Consider the following 17,338-nt stretch of genomic DNA (forward strand, 5'->3'; position numbering starts at 1 on the left):
GACCTCAGATGCAAAAACTCTATGGTCAATTCTCAGTTTTCATTTTAATTGATCCATCACCAGCATTTGACACAGTTGATTATTCTACTTAACCTCCATTCTTCACTTGGCATCTAGACACCACACTTTACTGGTTTTCTTCCTATCTCATTGGTCATTCCTTTTCAGTCTTCTTTGTTACGTTCACCTAATCTCTCTGACTCTTTAAGGATGGAATTCTCTAAGGCTAAGTTACTAGACCTCTTCTCTATCTACATACACTTCCTTGGAAATAAATATATATAAATATATAGATATACAAATACATGCCAAATTTCTCTCTCTAGCTTGGACATCCTCCGTAACTATCAGAGTCAATGTCCAACTCTACATCTCCACTCAAATTTCTCTTAATCTCCACTTAGATGTTTAATATATATCTCAAATTTACTATGCCCAAAACTGAACCCTAGATCTTCCTCCACAAACCTACTTGACCTGCAATCTTACCCATCTTAGGTAACAGCCCCTCTGTCCTTTTAGTTACTAAGACTTAAGAGATACATTCTTTAATCCATTTTTTCCCCCTCTTTTAACCCCATATCCAATTTGTCATAAGATAGCAATCCCTTCCATATATGCCTAGAATTTGATCACTTCTCACAGGCCCCTACTACCTTGGTCCAAATCACTATCACCTGTACCTTGATGATTCTAGTAGTCTAACTAATCTGTTTCTACCCTGGCTCTTCCATATTCTATTCTCAAGATAACAGAAAGAATGATCCCATTAAAATATAAATCAGATGTCATTCTGTTGCTCAAAAACCTTCAAGGATTCCTGATCTTACTGAGTAAAAATCAGTGTCCTTATTAATGACCCAGAGGGTCTTGCATTGTATTGATGTGACACCTCTCTAATTACAGTTCCTGCAACTCACCCTATTGACTGGGAACTATAATGGTCTTTTTTCTTATCTTTGAGTATACCTGGAATTGTCTTCCCACCAGGGTCTTTGAATGTGTCTGGAATACTCTCCCCTCAGATACCTATATACCCTTGTCAACATTTTCTATCCTCCTTCTCCAAACTTTTCCTGAAATATGTCTATCTAATATACCATATAATTTATTTATTTAGTTATTGTCCTACCATCCCAAGGATACTGATTGTTTGAGGGTAAGAATTTTTGTTTTATTTACAGCTATATCTCATTGTATAGAACAATATACATGATAGGCAATCAATAAATACATGTTGAATGAATCAATGAAACGAATGAATGGTAATGAAGTACTTCTAAAGAATGAGTGGTGGGGTGCCTGGGTGGCTCAGTCGGTTGGGTGTCCGACTTAGGCTCAGGTCATGATCTCACAGCTCGTGGGTTTGAGCCCTGTGGCGGGCTCTGTGCTGATAGCTAGCTCAGAGCCTGGAGCCTGTTTCAGATTCTGTGTGTCCATCTCTCTGACCCTCCCATGCTCACGCTGTCTCTCTCTGTCTCTCAAAAATAAATAAAAAACATTAAAGGAAAAAAGAATGAGTGGTTAGCAGAATCAAATAAATTAGAGAGGAAAAGTGGGTTTGAAAATCTGGATATAGATTATATGTAGGTAGAAAGAATTTATGGATGATAAGTAAAACTTATAACAGCTATTGGCAGAGGAAACCTGTGTATTTTGCCACTCTCACTGTCTATGTTTATTTTACCACCATTTCTCTTGCTATTTTCTCCTCTCCAATGTAATAAACTCTGATAACGCCACCATAACTGGAGGACTTTAGAACAAAAGAGGCCTTCATGGTGTAGGCTACTGGTTTATCAACTTGAGAGAAAATTCCCTCTTGACCCAAGCTGAGAAGATAAGTCAGTAACGTGGCAACAAGTGTTGTCAGAATGTATTCCTTATCTTTTTACCTTTTTTTTGGCTTGAGTCTACTTTTTTTTAGCAGAATTTCTTTTCTTTTCTTAATCTCTATCAAGGAAAATGAATTTCCTCATTCATATTTAAGACAACCAACTGCCAGAATAAAGCTACACATTCAAGTGAAAATGAAGAAGTTAATAAGTGCTATTAAGGCCTCTGCTGAATTTATTAAAATTTTTTTTTAATGTTTATTTATTTTTGAGAGAGACAGAACACTAGCGTAGATGGGCAGAGAAAGAGGGAGACACAGAATCTGGAAGGTGGCTCCAGGCTCTGAGTTGTTAGCACAGAGCCTGATGTGGTGCTTGAACCCATGAACTGTGAGATCATGACCTGTTCTGAAGTTGGATGCTTAACAGACTGAGCCACCCAGGTGTCCCAAGGCCTCTGCTGAATTTAAAATACAATTATTATGATTTTGCAACAACTAAAATAAAATCCAAAACTGATTTAAAAGAAAAATTATCTATATTCCCACTTATGATTCCAAAAACTTTGATATATGGCTGAAGAGAATTCTGAACATTTGTGATTAAAAGCGTTATTTCTATTTTATGAGATTTCAGGAGAAAACAAGTCAGTGCATACCCAAAAGAGAAATGTAAATTTTGTTGTTGCTGTTTTTGAAGTTTACTTATTTTGTGAGAGAGAGAGGGAGAGATATCATGGAAAAGCTAGAGAGAGGGAGAGAGGGAAAAAGAATCCTAAGCAGCTTCCATGCTGTCAGCGCTGAGCCACATGAGGAGCTCGATCCCATGAACCATGAGATGATGACCTGAGTTGAAATCAAGAGTTGGTCACTTAACTGACTGAGCCACTCAGGCACCCTGTTGATGTTTTTTTAAAATTAAATGTCCATCAAACAAGGTATACTAACCTTCTCTTGTAGAGTTGGCTGAAAGTGTTGAACCTTTCCAGATCCCTGTAAGGACTGCCAAATGTTGCAAAATTCATCATCATCTTTAGTAGGTACCTGGTAAAGTACAAAAAATTTCTTAAGGAACTGAAACACAAAAAAATTAAGATTCATATTAAAAATAAAATTAATTCATTAAAATTAATTAGCAGTAGACAGGATCTTAACTTCCATTATCTGAAATCTCAGTTCTTTTTTTCTGGAGCTTAGTAATCATAAAAGTATTCTATTAGAGTGAAAATGCTCTCCAGCATATGTAATTGGTTTTGAATGATTTTATTGAAAAGTAAAATGTTTACTTCCTTATTTTTGTGTGAGAGAGAGTACAAGCAGGTTAGGGACAGAGAGAGAAAGGGAGACACTGAATCTGAAGCAGGTTCCAGGCTCTAAGCTGTCAGCACATAGCCTGATGCGGGGCTTGAACTCATGAATTATGAGATCATGACCTGAGCCAAAATTGGACACTTAACCGACTGAGTCCCCCAAGCACCCCAGTTAAAAAGTATTTAAAGCATAACAAATGTTATGGATTATATGAAATCAGTATCCCTACCAATAGATGTTTTTTGGTCTTCCAATATACTGATATATTATCTCATTCAAATTAACACCTAATGATTTTATTCTTATAATCTTCCTCTTACATAAAAGTAATCTAACAGATTAAAAAATCAGCTATTACTTATGGGGAATTGATTTTGTGCAGATTAAACTCTGAAAAAATATGTACCAAAATTTAATAGTGGTTACATATAATTTGAGAGGATTTTTGCTTCTGTTTCCTTTTCTATGATCTCCTTATCTGTGTCTTCTAATTAGTCTATAATGAACACATATTACTTGGATTAAAGTGAGGTTCAGATTTTTAAAAAATGTGATTAAGATTTGGGGACATGGAATAAGGTTAAGTGTCTCTCAGAAAACAATTCAACTTTTGTCTCCTCAAAGATAAAATAAAGGAAATCACCCATGAGCTGCATAGTAGAAACTTGAAAGTGGCTTTTGATAAATATAATTTTCTCCGTTAACCTTTCAAATTCATGTTATTTCACTGCAGATATAATACAACGTTTGAGTTATATAAGAAACAAATGGAAATCTTAGTGTAAAAAGTAAATATATGAAAAAACAGACATTACCAAGATCATATTTTAAAAATGTGTTTCTTCCTTAACATAACTAATTTTATAACAGAGGTAGAGTTCTATCGGTAGTACTCTTTACTAGTCTATTAACTTAAAACAAATCTGAAATTGATTTGAACCAAAATTTTTTTAAAAACTAAGACAAATTATGTTTCTACTTACAAAGTCTGTCTGGGACTTGTAAGGGGGCAGAAAGAAATACAAGACTAAGAACCTTACTTGAGTAGGAACAAAAAGTGATTGGGGTGAATGGTTCAGGCCTCCCAAATGCCCAGTTGAAATTGATGAATTTGAGCTATAGTGATTCACAGCTGGTTGTGGTTTCACAATGGCTGTCAACTTCTGATTTCCAGTTTCAGAGCGACTCCCATGAGAAAGATTCACCAAGGCACTTGTTGGCAGTCGATAACCTCTGCCAGGTGAGCACCTGAAAGTAAACAGTTATTTCAGGGGGAAATAGTACTAAATGTGTTAGGGAGCAGACATATCAAATTATTTTTGGGTGGATAGGCAGTTGATTATCTGAATTAGTAAACATTGCTCTTAAAGTCAGTAGAGAAACCTGAAATCATAGAAAGATCTTAATTTATAAGATGATACATTTCTGAAAAGTTTCTAAATAGACTACTCAATGCTACCAAGTGGGGGAAACAACTCTTCTGTAGGTGTCATTGTGTGCAAGGGATGTGTGTATGTGTTAGTTTGCCTTCAGAAGGCTGGCAACAAAATATCTGAGTATAACTAAATATTTATGAATTAAATGTCAAGACTTTTTTAAAAACTGGTTTGTAGTTTGGTTTATGAAAGACCAGAAGGTATCCACACGTGGCACCATTCTCAGTGCAACTCTCCCTACACAATAGAGCAAATGTTAACTTTGATCACATTTGTGTCCTGATCAATTACTGAGTCTAGGCCTTTTTTATCCTCACCTTCCCATCTTAAAGTTATAGACCCAGGAAGGCTTAACAGACAAGTATGTGTGATTTCCTTCCTTCTTGGTCTTGACAAAAATATTAGATATTAAGATAAGTCTTGTCAGAAGTTTTTAACTCTACTACCCACTTTTCCTAAGAATATAATCTTCCTATATTATGAGATGATGGAGAAGGATAATTCTTTTATGAAAAATCTTCATATTATTTGTAGAAAATATGTTCATGAGAAATATACTTAAAGATTCTGCATTACAGAAATGAATATATGAGTAATCTTTTACATAGCTCTCTATTAGTAAAGAAATCCAGTGCCTCTACCTAGGAGTGAAAAAAAAGAGTAAAAAGTTAATCATCTTAAAAATGTATCTTCAAAGTTATTGGGCTAAGGTTACTGGTCATCAAACATTTTCATGAAAAATAAAATCAGATATGAGATCCAGACTCTGCTGCTGCATTTGAAGTTTGCAGAGAGAAAAGTCATTCCAGAGCAGACACATTTGAGTTGCAAAACAACAATAATAGCATTCTGAGGGTTAATTGGAAAAGGACTGACAATTGTGATTTTATGCAAAGAGGCTAAACAAGGGGTACCTGGGTGGATCACTTAGTAAAGTGTCCAACTCTTGATCTCAGCTCAGATCTTAGGGTTGTGAGTTGAAGCCCTGTGTTGGGCTCCATGCTGGGTGTGGAGCCTACTTAAAAAAAAGAGGCTAAACCAGAGTAATAATTTCTTATTTAATTAGTCACTAATAAGTCAAAATAGATGAGAAAAAGAAACTAAGCTAAATTCAGTTCAGTTTTCCAGCTAGTTTCTAGAAGGGAGACTAGAAAGGACTTCGCTTAATCTGCACCACAATTTAGTAAAGTATGTATCTTCATTATAAATGAGGAAACTGAGAGTCAGAATGCTTTCAACTACCTACTCAAGGTAACACAAAGGTTAAGTGAGAGAACATATTCCATGTGCCTTTTATTCTATCACAATCCTTTATCCCATACATTTTCTATCAGTGCTGCCCCAAAATAAACAAAGCTCATCCACAGTAATTTAAACAAAATAATTCCAGTGCTCTTCCTTTAAACACACTAACTTCTGGTTATCTTTTTTGTCCATCATGGTCAAACTTCTCAAGGGTCAGCTCAACTTTCTGCCTCCTCAAACTACCCTAGTCTGGCATGAGCATCCATAATACCACAAAAATACAAATCTGATCATGTCACAGCTCTGATTTTGATGACTTCACATTGCTTTAAGGATGAAGACCAAGATTCCAAAATCTTATCATGTCCTCAAAGTTGGCTTATAAGTTCCTGGAGTATGGTTCTTGCTTTTTTCTCTTACTCTAATCTTGCTGAAGTTCAGACACACTTGTGTTTCTTTTTCAATGACTGAAGAGGTCCCTTTGTTGCATGTGTTATTTCCTCTTCCTGATCATTTGTCATTCTTCTTCCCTCTTTCTCCAGTTAGCTATTATACATTCTTTAAGTCCCATCTTAAATATCACTTGTCAAGGAAGCCTTTCTAGAATTCTCAGGACAAGTCATACTCATAGAAACCTGAACCGTTCCTTCCCAGCACTTCTCACATTTTAATTAAATAATTAATATTATAATCAGTTACACAATTATCTTCCCCACTAAAATGAAAGCTCTATGAAAGTGGAAAGCATGTCTATCTTACTCACTGTTACCTTCTCTGGTACCAAGTATGATGTCTTACATATAAGTGGAATTCAAAATGTGGACAAATAAACAAGTATAGTAAAGTCACTGGCCACATGGACATATTTACAAAGTATAATTATCATCAGGAAACAAACCTTATTGTTAAGCCTCCAGGAAATTCTTCATCAAATAATACTTCAAATAGTACATCAGCTTCTCTATTAGCTGTTAAAAAAAGAGATTTAAAAATCATATGATGGAAAATCAGCATATAGGTTTTTGAACTGTGAGAAACATTGATTACAATTATCAAAAAATAGTGCAAGGGAATATACTATATGAAAAATAGATAAACTCATAGATTACTGGTATTAGTTTAAAGTAAAATAATAATATTTTAAATTTGATGCTTTGGTGGGAATGAGAAAGAATGAAATCTGGCCATGTGTAGCAACATGGATGGAACTTGAGGGTGTTATGCTGAGCGAAATAAGTCAGGCAGAGAAGGACAGATATCATATGTTTGCACGTATAGGTGGATTAGGAGGAACTTAATGGAGGACCATGGGGGAGCAGAAGGGGAAAAATAGTGGGGGAGGGGGAGGGAGGCAAACCATGAGAGACTCTTGAATGCTGAGAACAAACTGAGGGCTGATGGGAGTGGGGGAGACAGGAAGGGGGGTGATGGGCATGGAGGAGGGCACTTGTTGGGATGAGCACTGGGTGTTATATGGAAACCAACTTGACAATAAACTATTTAAGAAAAAAAATAAATTTGATGCTTTGGGGAGATTAGTTATGTTTTTCTCTCTGCTTTGGTCTATGTTTGAAATTATTCATAATAAGGGGAGAGGCCAACGTGGCAGAGAAGTAGGGGGATCCAAAGTTCCCTCCTCTCTCAAACAAAGCAGTGTTGAAGCTAAACGGCTTTGAACTTCAAGAGTCTGGGAGGCAAAGAGACAGTCGCTTCCAGGGACCCACCTGACATGCCACAGGTGTGTGAATGAGAACTGGGAGAAATAAAATGAATAGAGGGGAGGGATTCCCTTCTGCAGAGAGACAAAGGGAAGATAAAGAGAGTCTGGGGAAGCATAGGACTGTATCTGGACAAGAGAAAAACCACTAACCAGGATGTAGAAAGATCCAATCTGTGACTGAGGGGCTTTCTCCAGACCTGGTTGGCTGCCTGGATTGCACACCTGGGGAGGAGGGGAGCCAGCCCTGGGCTTGGTGGCAAGGTCAGGGGTGCAGTCAGCAGTAGGAGAAAGCGATCCTCCCTGGAGTGCTATGAGACAGGACAAAGCCTGCCTGCGACTGCCAGCCAGAGAGCAGCACTACCCCAGTACCAGGGTGCACAGAGTGGGAGTTTGAATCCCAGCCACATGCCAGGGAACCAGGAGTCAACAGAGTGGGACAAACTGCGTCGTTTGTGCCTGCAGCAGAATAAGGACGCCTTGGCTTGGGACACGTGGTCTATGGAGGAGAGACTGGGGTGTCGCTATTTTTCTCCCCAACACCAACAAGGTGGGGTCTCAGGGATGGGACAGCAGAACCCACAGTGGAGGCAGGACCCGCTTACACCAAACCATGCCCCTCCATGCCTGGTAACCGCATATTTATTGGAGGGGGATTGATGCTGACCAACCAGACAGCCCATCCTCCAGACCAGTGCTGTTGCATTGCCTGGTTTAATTCTCGGACAATTCTATTTATATAGAGATTCTTCCTTTCTTTTCTCCTTCTTATCTCTTCCCTCCTCTAGTCTGATTACTCTGGTTGTTTGTTTAAGCAGACATATTTAATCCACTCTCTTGATACTTGTTCTACATTGTCTTCTTTATTTTCCTCTCTCTCTCTCTGGATTAAGCCATATAATTTCTCTGTCTGGTCAATTTTTATTTTTTCTTTTTCCCCACCCTTGTCACTTCTCTTTTTATATGGGATACGGTCTCTTCCATCAGCAGTGCCTCCACCCTGTCTTTTACTTGTAGCTGATGTTTCTGGTTTTTTTTGTTTTTGGGTTTTTTGTGTATACGTGAGTGTGTGTGTGTGTGTGTGTGTGTGTGTTTTGTTTGTTTTTTGCTTGTTTGTTTTCCTTTCCAGGCCTACTTCAACAAACAAATCAAAGCACACCTAGTGGAGGGCTGAAAACATCACTATGAGTAGGGAGATAAAGTAACCAAAGTCACAACAGAGAGCAAGTAACATTCTCCAAAATACATCTCCTAAAGGGCCAGGCCCTGGACAGTGTATGACTCCTCTTTAATATAGTAGTGCTCGCAGGTGTAGGGTATATAACAAGCTTTTAAAACACAATAAGGGACAGAAAACTAGTGAAAATGATGAAATGTAAGAATTCTCCTCAAAAGAAATTGCAGGAAGAAATGACAGCTAAAGAATTGGTAAAAACAGATATAAACAATATAACTGAACAAGAATTTAGAATAGCAGTCATAAGATTAATCGCTGGACTTGAAAAAAAGCATAAAAGACAGCAAAGAATCTACTGCTGCAGAGATCAAGGAACTAAATAATAGTCATGATGAATAAATAAATGAGGTGCAAAATAAACTACAGGTGGTGACAGTGAGAACTGAAGAGGCAAAGGGGAGAACAGGTGAAATAGAAGACAAAATTATGGGAAAAGATGAAGCTTTTCTTTTGAAAAAGAGATCAATAAAATTCTGGATCAAGAGGAGACAATTAGAGAACTAAGTGATTCAATGAAATGACCAATATCCATATTATAGGAATTCCATAAGAAGAAGAGAGAGAGAAAGGGGCTAAAGTTGTGCTTGAACAAATCATAGCTGAGAACTTCCCCAATCTGTGGAAGGAAACAGACAATGAAGTCCAGGAGGCACAGAGAATTCCCTTCAAGCGTTAACTTGAATTGATCTTCTGCAAGACAGATCATAGTGAAACTGGTAAAATACAAAAATAAAGAGAGAATTCTGAAAGCAGCTAGGGATAAATGGGCCTTAACCTACAAGGGTAGACACAAAAGGGTAGTAGCAGACCTATCTACTAAAACTTGAGAGGCCAGAAAGGAGTGGCAGGAAATTGTCAATATGATGAATAGGAAAAATATGCAGCCAAGAATCCTTTATCCAGCAAGCCTGTCATTCAGAATAGAAGGAGAGATAAAAATTTTCCCAAACAAAAACTGAAGGAATTCATCACCACTAAACCAGCCCTACAAGAGATCCTAAGGGGGACTCTGTGAGCATTGCAAAGATCATAAAGAACCAGAGACATCCCTACAAGCATGAAACCTCTTTTCCTTTTGAGAAGTCTGGCTAGGGGTTTATCAAAAAGAGGACCTTATCAGGATAAAAAGCTTCTGCACAGCAAAGGAAACAATCAACAAACTAAAAGGCAAGCAACGGAATGGGAAAACATTATTGCAAATGACATATTGGATAAAGGGCTAGTATCCAAAATTTATAAAGAACTCACCAAGCTCCACAAAAACAAACCCAAATAATCCAGCGAAGAAAAGGGTAGAAGACATGAAAAGACACTTCTCCAAAGAGGACATCCAGATGGCCAACAGACACATGAAGCAATGCTCAACATCACTTATCATCAGGGAAATACAAATTAAAGCCACACTGAGATATCACCTCACGCCGGTCAGAGTGGCTAAAATGAACAAATGAGAAGACTATAGATGGTGGTGAGAATGTAGAGAAACTGCACTTGCATTGTTGGTGGTATATAGAGAAAATGACTCCCCTTGCACTGTTGGTGGGAATGTAAACTGGTACATTTGCACTGTTGGTGGGAATGTAAATCTGGAAAACAGTGTGGAGGTTCCTCAAAACATAAAAATAGAACTATTCTATGACCCAGCAATAGAACTGCTAGGAATTTACCCAAAGGATACAGGAGTGCTGATGCATAGGGGCACATGTATTCCAATGTTTATAGCAGCAGTATCAACAATAGCCAAATCATGGAAAGAGCCTAAGCGTCCATCAACTGACAAATGGATCAAGAAGATGTGGTTTATCTATATAATGGAATCCTACATGGCAATGAGAAAGAATGAAATCTGGCCATTTGTAGCAATGTGGATAGAACTTGAGGGTATTATGCTAAGTGAAATAAGTCAGGCAGAGAAGGACAGATACCATATGTTTTCACTCATATGTGGAACAGGAGAAACTTAACAGAGGACCATAGGAAAGGGGAAGGGGAAAAAATAGTTAAGAAGAAGGAGGGAAGCAAACAATAAGAGACTCTTAAATACTAAGAACAAACTGAGGGTTGACGGGGGTGGAGGAGAGAGAAAAATGGGTGATGGGCATGGAGGAGGGCACTTGTTGGGATGAGCACTGTGTTATATGGAAACCAACGTCACAATAAATTATAATAATAAGAAAAAAAAAGACTGACGTGATTTTGGCTCAGGTCATGATTTCACAGTTTGTGAGACTGAGCCTTGTACTGGGTTCTGGCTCCAGGCTGTCAGTGGGGAGCCCATTTGGGATTCTCTCTCTCCCTCTCTCTCTGCCCCTCCCCCACTTGTATGCACATTCTCTCAAAATAAATAAATATTTTTTAAAAATTAAAAAAAAATAACATGTAGGAATGGGAGCCCAAGGTATATGGGAAATCTGTACCTTCCGCTTAACTTTACTATGAACCTAAAACTTTGCTGATAAAGTCTACTTTTTAAAAAAACACATACAACAGTCTTGTGAAAATATCTTTTCTCTTCTTCTTTACCTCTTCAGTTCACCCACTCCTCTGCATCCATTAGTAGATCCACCTCTATTATAAGAGCTTCTATTACTTGAGTCTCACCTAACCTCCTACCTCTATATTCTTACATAAAATACATCAAAATATCAAGACCAGGACAGCTAAGATCAATGTGTTCTAAGAATAATTTTGGTACAATCTAAATTATAGTAACAATTAAATTACATAACAAATCTTTTTTTTTTTTTTTAAGTGTATTTATTTTGAGAGAGAAAGAAAGACAGTGAGCTGGGGAGGGAGAGAGACAGAGTGAGAGAGAGAGAGAGAGAGGGAATCCTAAGCAGGCTGTATGTTGTCAGTGCAGAGGCTGATGCGGGGCTTGAACATGATCATGACCGAGCCTAAATCAAGTGTTAGACACTTAACGAACTGAGCCACCCAGAAGCCCCTAATTAAATGACAAATTCTTGATAAGATGTTGTCAAAGCTGCAAAATTAAGTTAGTTCATTCAGTCTATGCATATTTACTAAATGTTCACTAACTTTATGCCAACTACAAGCAGGGGATCTAAAAATACACTGGAGAAGGAAAAAATACAATCTCTAGCCTCAGGAAATTACAGTCTAACGGAGGAAACACTATACACAAGCAAACAAATATAAAAATACCAACTATGTCCGTTGCTAGGAAAGAAACTAGTGGTATCTGAGAGCTGGGAAGTGGTATTCCATGCGTGCTCTTTAGACAAGGTGTTCTAGGAAGGTCTCTCTGAAGGAAGCGATATGTAAGCCGCAATCTGGAAGATGAGGATGTGTCAGCATGATAAAAACAGGGAGAGGAGCGTTTCAGGCAGCACAGAACTGTGAAAAGTTCACATGACACCCATAATCTTACAAGTAAGTCAAATAAACTGAGGAAGCCAAATAAAATACACATGAGGGAATGGTTTTAGGAGGAAAGTAATTAACTAATTTTGATCATTTATACAAAATAGTAGAAGGAAACCATTTCTTATTTTTCTGTCTGAGGCTACAGCAAAGAACATGGGGAATGAATTAGGATCAGGAGCCATCCATCACTGATGAACAGATAAAGAAGATGTGGTTTATATATACAATGGAATACTACTTGGCAATGAGAAAGAATAAAATCATGCCATTTGCAGCAACATAGATAGAACTGGAAGGTATAATGCTGAGTGAAATAAGTCAGCTAGAGAAGGACAGATATCATAGTTTTCACTCACATGTGGATCTTGAGAAACTCAACAGAAGACTTTGGGGGAAGGGAAGGGGAAAAAAATAGTTACAAACAGAGAGGGAGGGCGGCAAACTACAAGAGACTCTTAAATACAAACCGAGGGTGGATGGGGGCTTTGGGGGAGAGGGGTAAGTGGAGGATGGGCATTGAGAACAGCACTTGTTGAGATTAGCATTGGGCATTGTGTATGCAAGCCAATTTGACAACAAATTATATTCATAAAGGAAAAAAAGAAATTATTCATAATGAGTTAATAAAAGATGTAACTCTGGAGTTTGCAGTTTTGAACGTCTTGCAATAAGATAGACAAAAGATGATGAAGATCTGAAAACATGGTAGTTTAGTCAATAAAGGGAACAGAATGGAGAGAACAGAAATATTATTAGATAGGAGTCTGTGACCTGTGTAGATAAAAAGGACAGAGATGCCAAAGATGACTCCAAGGTTCTGGCTGAGATGACTTGGTAGATTATGGATGTCATAACTGAGATATGAGACATATGAGAAAGACAGTGCAATAAATTTAGACAGTAACAGAGAAGAATAAATTTGGCAGAGAGGCTGGTGAGATATATCTGGCAAGATTAAATTTACTCAAAATTCTAAGGTAAAGTGAAAAAATTAGCTATGATAATGTTTTGAATTCTAACCCCAAATTAATAATAGGGTCTATCATAGTACTTGAGAATTGACTAACCCTTCCTCTCTCCTCCCAATCCTTCTCTTTCCCTCATCTCCCACGCTTCCTCTCCTTTTCTTTTTTTCTCTCCACCCTTCCCCTACCTTTTTCCACTTTATTGGTTCTGTTTCCCTGGAAAACCCTAATATAATATCTGATAACATCCTAGCCTGTGATAGGAGTGGAGGGATGTCCGTCCCCCATCCCTAGTCCTTCACTGCTCAGCTAAAACCAAGTCTGTAGAGCTCATCCAGACTCCAACACCCAGGTGTACCTTTTAACCTGAAACTTTTACTTGAAATTTAAACTCAAGAAAGTGAGGCTCAATAAGAGGCAGGAGTTTCTCCTCTGAAGACTTAAAGCTCACCTTCTAGGTTCCAATTCCCCATTTGAGGGAGGAGCCATTTCCTCAAACAATTATTAAGATTATAAAAGATAAGAGGACTGTTTACTTCCTTCAGTTAAGATGACTATGCAGATGAGGTCTCAGCTGAGGAAAGTAATGATGAATATTCCTCTTTTTACTCCATGTCTATTTGCAGACATGGTTAATAGATGACAGAGTTCTTTCCCACTCAGAAGAGATATAGTTTTAAAATCTTTCTCAAGACAAAATCCCAAACAGTCACTATTACTGATAGGGGTTGTCAGAAGAAAGGAACCTTCTATGTTATCAGAGTCCCAAGACAACTTGTCTAGAATACAATCCAATAAACTCAGTACTTGAAGAGTTGAAGCAGGGGGTTGAGCAAATAGCAGCAGGTGGGTTGTTGTTTCATCACACACATCTGACCCTTACCATTCCTCGCCCAAACAATCAGACAAAGGTTGAGTGCCTGAGAAAAGAAAAGACAGTGCTGCCAACACCCTGACCCCTTGGCACCCAATATGCTGCTTCATGCTAGTTTGACTTTTTTGGGAATCTATGCTGCAAAGCAGCTCATGCCAGGTATCATTTAGATCCTTAGTTGCTTCTTTCCTTTTCCCTCCATTTTCTCATATTTTTCTTTTCTTTTATAAATAAAAAATATATGGCATAAAATTTATCATCTTAATCATATTTAAGTGTGCACTACAGTTAACAATATGAACTTTGTTGCTCTCTGCTTAGATATGACACTGAATTTTTTTTTTTTTAACTTTACAATACAGATGCATTAGAAGACACATCAAGTACTGAGATATTACCCCCTTTAATTCCTATGATGGTGCCCCGAAGGCCAACTGGAACTGAAAAGTTCTCTCTCACATTTACCACACGGTCAAAGAGACGAAATTCTGCATCTCGGTCAGGAATGACTCCATGTTGCTGTTCTAAAGGCTGAAGAGAAGAAAGCCTTAATTATTATTAATTCTACTTTGAAATAGTTTTTCTATTACTATAAGAAAAACATTGTGTTCTTTCTACACTTTCAAAGTAAAAACAACAACTTTGAATTCTTTGATAGGAAACTTACTCTGTACAGCAAATGGGGCTTCACTGTCACTCGTACCTTCTTATTATTCTTTCTTTGCTAAAGAAAAAAAAATGTTTAAGTATTTAAATTAAAAAAAATTGTAAAATTGTTATTTGAATTTATATTAAAAATATAACATCATTATTATTCATTTGGACATGCCTCTCTTTAAAAAGCCAAATGAGTAATTTAAAGAATATCTGAAGTTCTTCAGATGCAGCAAGGAGGAATAATAAATTCTTACTTAAAAATTTTTTTTAATTGGGGCACCTGGGTGGCTTGGTTGATTGAGCGTCTGTCTACTTAGGGAGACATACAAGAAATAAAATAAGGAAAATATACAGTATCTTTGACGGTAAAAAGCATAGAGAAAAATAAAGCAGGTAAAGGGGATCATCAGTGTGGAGAGAGATCACAATCTTAAATGGAATGAATAGTGAAGGCAGTCCAGGCAAGATGTCTTTGCTTCCAGCCCATAGGACATTAGGACTAACAGGGTACAAGTTATGCCCACTGACAAAAGCAAAAGGAGAAAAAATTATTTTTTTTAAGTTTTTTTTTAACTCATTTTGAGAGAGAGAGACTATGAGCAGGGGAGGGGTGCAGAAAGAGAGAGGGAGAGAGAATCCTAAGCAGGTTCCACACTGTCAGTGCAGAGCCCAATGTGGAGCTTGAACTCACGTACCATGAGATCATGAACTGAACTGAACTGAAGTTAGGTGCTTAACTGACTGAGCCACCCAGGTATCCTCAAAATAAAAGAAATTTAAAGTAATTTTAAAAAGCACACTCCAAACCTGTGCCTGGAGTATTGGATATGAAAAAAACCAATCAATATGCTCTGATATACCTCTAAGCATTATTTACATTATAGCACTGATTAGAGGACATGGTAATCAAACCTGATTCATCAGGCAAATTAATAAACTGAGGAGTTTTCACAAAAGGCTCCAACCCACAGCTACTAAATAAATAAAAAGTTCTGGGGTCTGGCTACTCAAAATGTGATCACTTGGGAACTTGTTAGAAATGCAGAATCTCAAGTCTCATCATAGAGCTAGTGAAAGAGAATCTGTGTTTTAACAAATCCTCCAGTGATTCATTTGCACATTAAAATATGAGAAGTATTGCTTTAGGGGCGGAATCGACAATATGTTTGTTAAAAAGATCCTTCAGTAATTTTGATAATTAGCTGAGTTTGGGAACCACTGCCCAATATGAAAACTACTGCTAATTTTAATGAAGACCCTACATTATAAAAAAAAGTTAAAAATGTTCAGAATGTTGTATTTACTTTTTAGTTTTTCTTTTCTCTATTACCCTAATAACATTATAACACTTAAGAGAAAAAAAAGTCACTCATAACAGCACCTTGTCACATTAACTGGTTTAGAAAAAATTCCTGTCTTAGTCTATATGCACACACATTTAAAAAGTGTTGCAACCAAATAATAAACTATAAATTTGTATATACATCTTTTCTTTGTAAAGTAAGGGAAAAATGTGTAAAACATTTTAGAAAGTTCTGCATCCAAATGGATTAAAATAAAATTTGGGGGCTTAGAGTAAGTAACTTTTATTAAGTAGAAAACTTATTTCAAAAACAATGCTGTATAAATATATTTTAACTTAGATTGAAAGACAATTTTAAAAAATGCAGGTTAAAAAAATAGCCAAGCATCGTTAGGCATTAAAAATAGGCAATATTAGAAGGAGTTTACATGTCCTAACTTAGTTAATCCTTTTGATGACCCTATGGAGTAGATACTATTTTACTCTCATTTTACCAATGAGGTAATAGAGGCATGGGAGGGGTAAGTATCTTGCCTCAGGTTTTAAGTACTAAAAGAGGAATGGGGGAAGATGATTTCAGAGCCCATTTCTAAACTTACTCTGCTTTTAGAGTATTGTGTTAGCAAAACAACATCATCTTAATAAAAAGGCAAATGCGTGGAAAATAAAATCAAAAGTTAAAAAAAGAGTATAATCAGACATAAATTAGAATCACTGAGTTCATGTTTCATTTGGCTCAAACACGAATGAATTATTTATAGTATGATATACAGTCTGTTTAACTTCAAATCTCATCAATCATCTTGGTTACTGAAAATTAGTACCTTGCACTTTTCGACTTCTTCCTCAATTTTCTCAACGATAGCTGCATCCAGAATTTGTAAATCACAAGATGAACGAGACAAAGTACTGACGGGATGTCCCTTTAGCCAAGTAATAATTTCTTGAACTTTCTCAGCACTATATTAAAAATAATAATTTTTTCACATTGATTAAAACTTTCTGATGGTTTATGCAAAGGGCCTAATATAAACTTTCTGAAGGCTGTGAATTATAAAAGACATCAAATATATAAATAATTATCACTAAACTTAATTGGGACTATAAGTCTAAATATCACCTCTTAGAAATTTTAAAAAACTACAAAATTTGGGGCACCTGCCTGGCTCAGTCAGGAGGGAATGCAATTCTTGATCTCAGGGTTATAAGTTCGAACCCCATGTTGGGTGTAGAGACTACTTAAATAAATAAAACTTAAAGTGAAATAAAATAAAATAATCACAAAATTAGTTTAAAAGTACTTTACTGATATAAGGGATATAAAAATATATGAAGATCTTAAAACAAAAATATATAAATATAAAACCTT

The 17,338-nt window shown here is 36.8% G+C and overlaps 1 protein-coding gene across 3 annotated transcripts in view; it reads right to left on the reverse strand.

Annotated features, from left to right (window-relative positions):
• XRN1 (5'-3' exoribonuclease 1) overlaps positions 1-17,338 on the reverse strand; it is a 121,775-nt gene that overhangs the window by 29,953 nt on the left and 74,484 nt on the right. For all 3 annotated transcript variants that reach the window (XM_039219313.1, XM_039219312.1, XM_039219314.1), the window contains 6 exons: positions 16,794-16,929; positions 14,677-14,733; positions 14,408-14,540; positions 6,725-6,794; positions 4,186-4,393; positions 2,783-2,878 (listed from right to left, as the gene is read on the reverse strand). In XM_039219313.1, coding sequence (XP_039075244.1) covers positions 2,783-2,878; positions 4,186-4,393; positions 6,725-6,794; positions 14,408-14,540; positions 14,677-14,733; positions 16,794-16,929 — 700 coding nt within the window. The remainder of the gene's footprint in view (positions 1-2,782; positions 2,879-4,185; positions 4,394-6,724; positions 6,795-14,407; positions 14,541-14,676; positions 14,734-16,793; positions 16,930-17,338) is intronic.

The sequence above is a fragment of the Hyaena hyaena genome, unplaced genomic scaffold (assembly GCF_003009895.1).
Source record: "Hyaena hyaena isolate Hyena2069 unplaced genomic scaffold, ASM300989v1 scaffold_806, whole genome shotgun sequence".
NCBI lineage: Eukaryota > Metazoa > Chordata > Mammalia > Carnivora > Hyaenidae > Hyaena > Hyaena hyaena.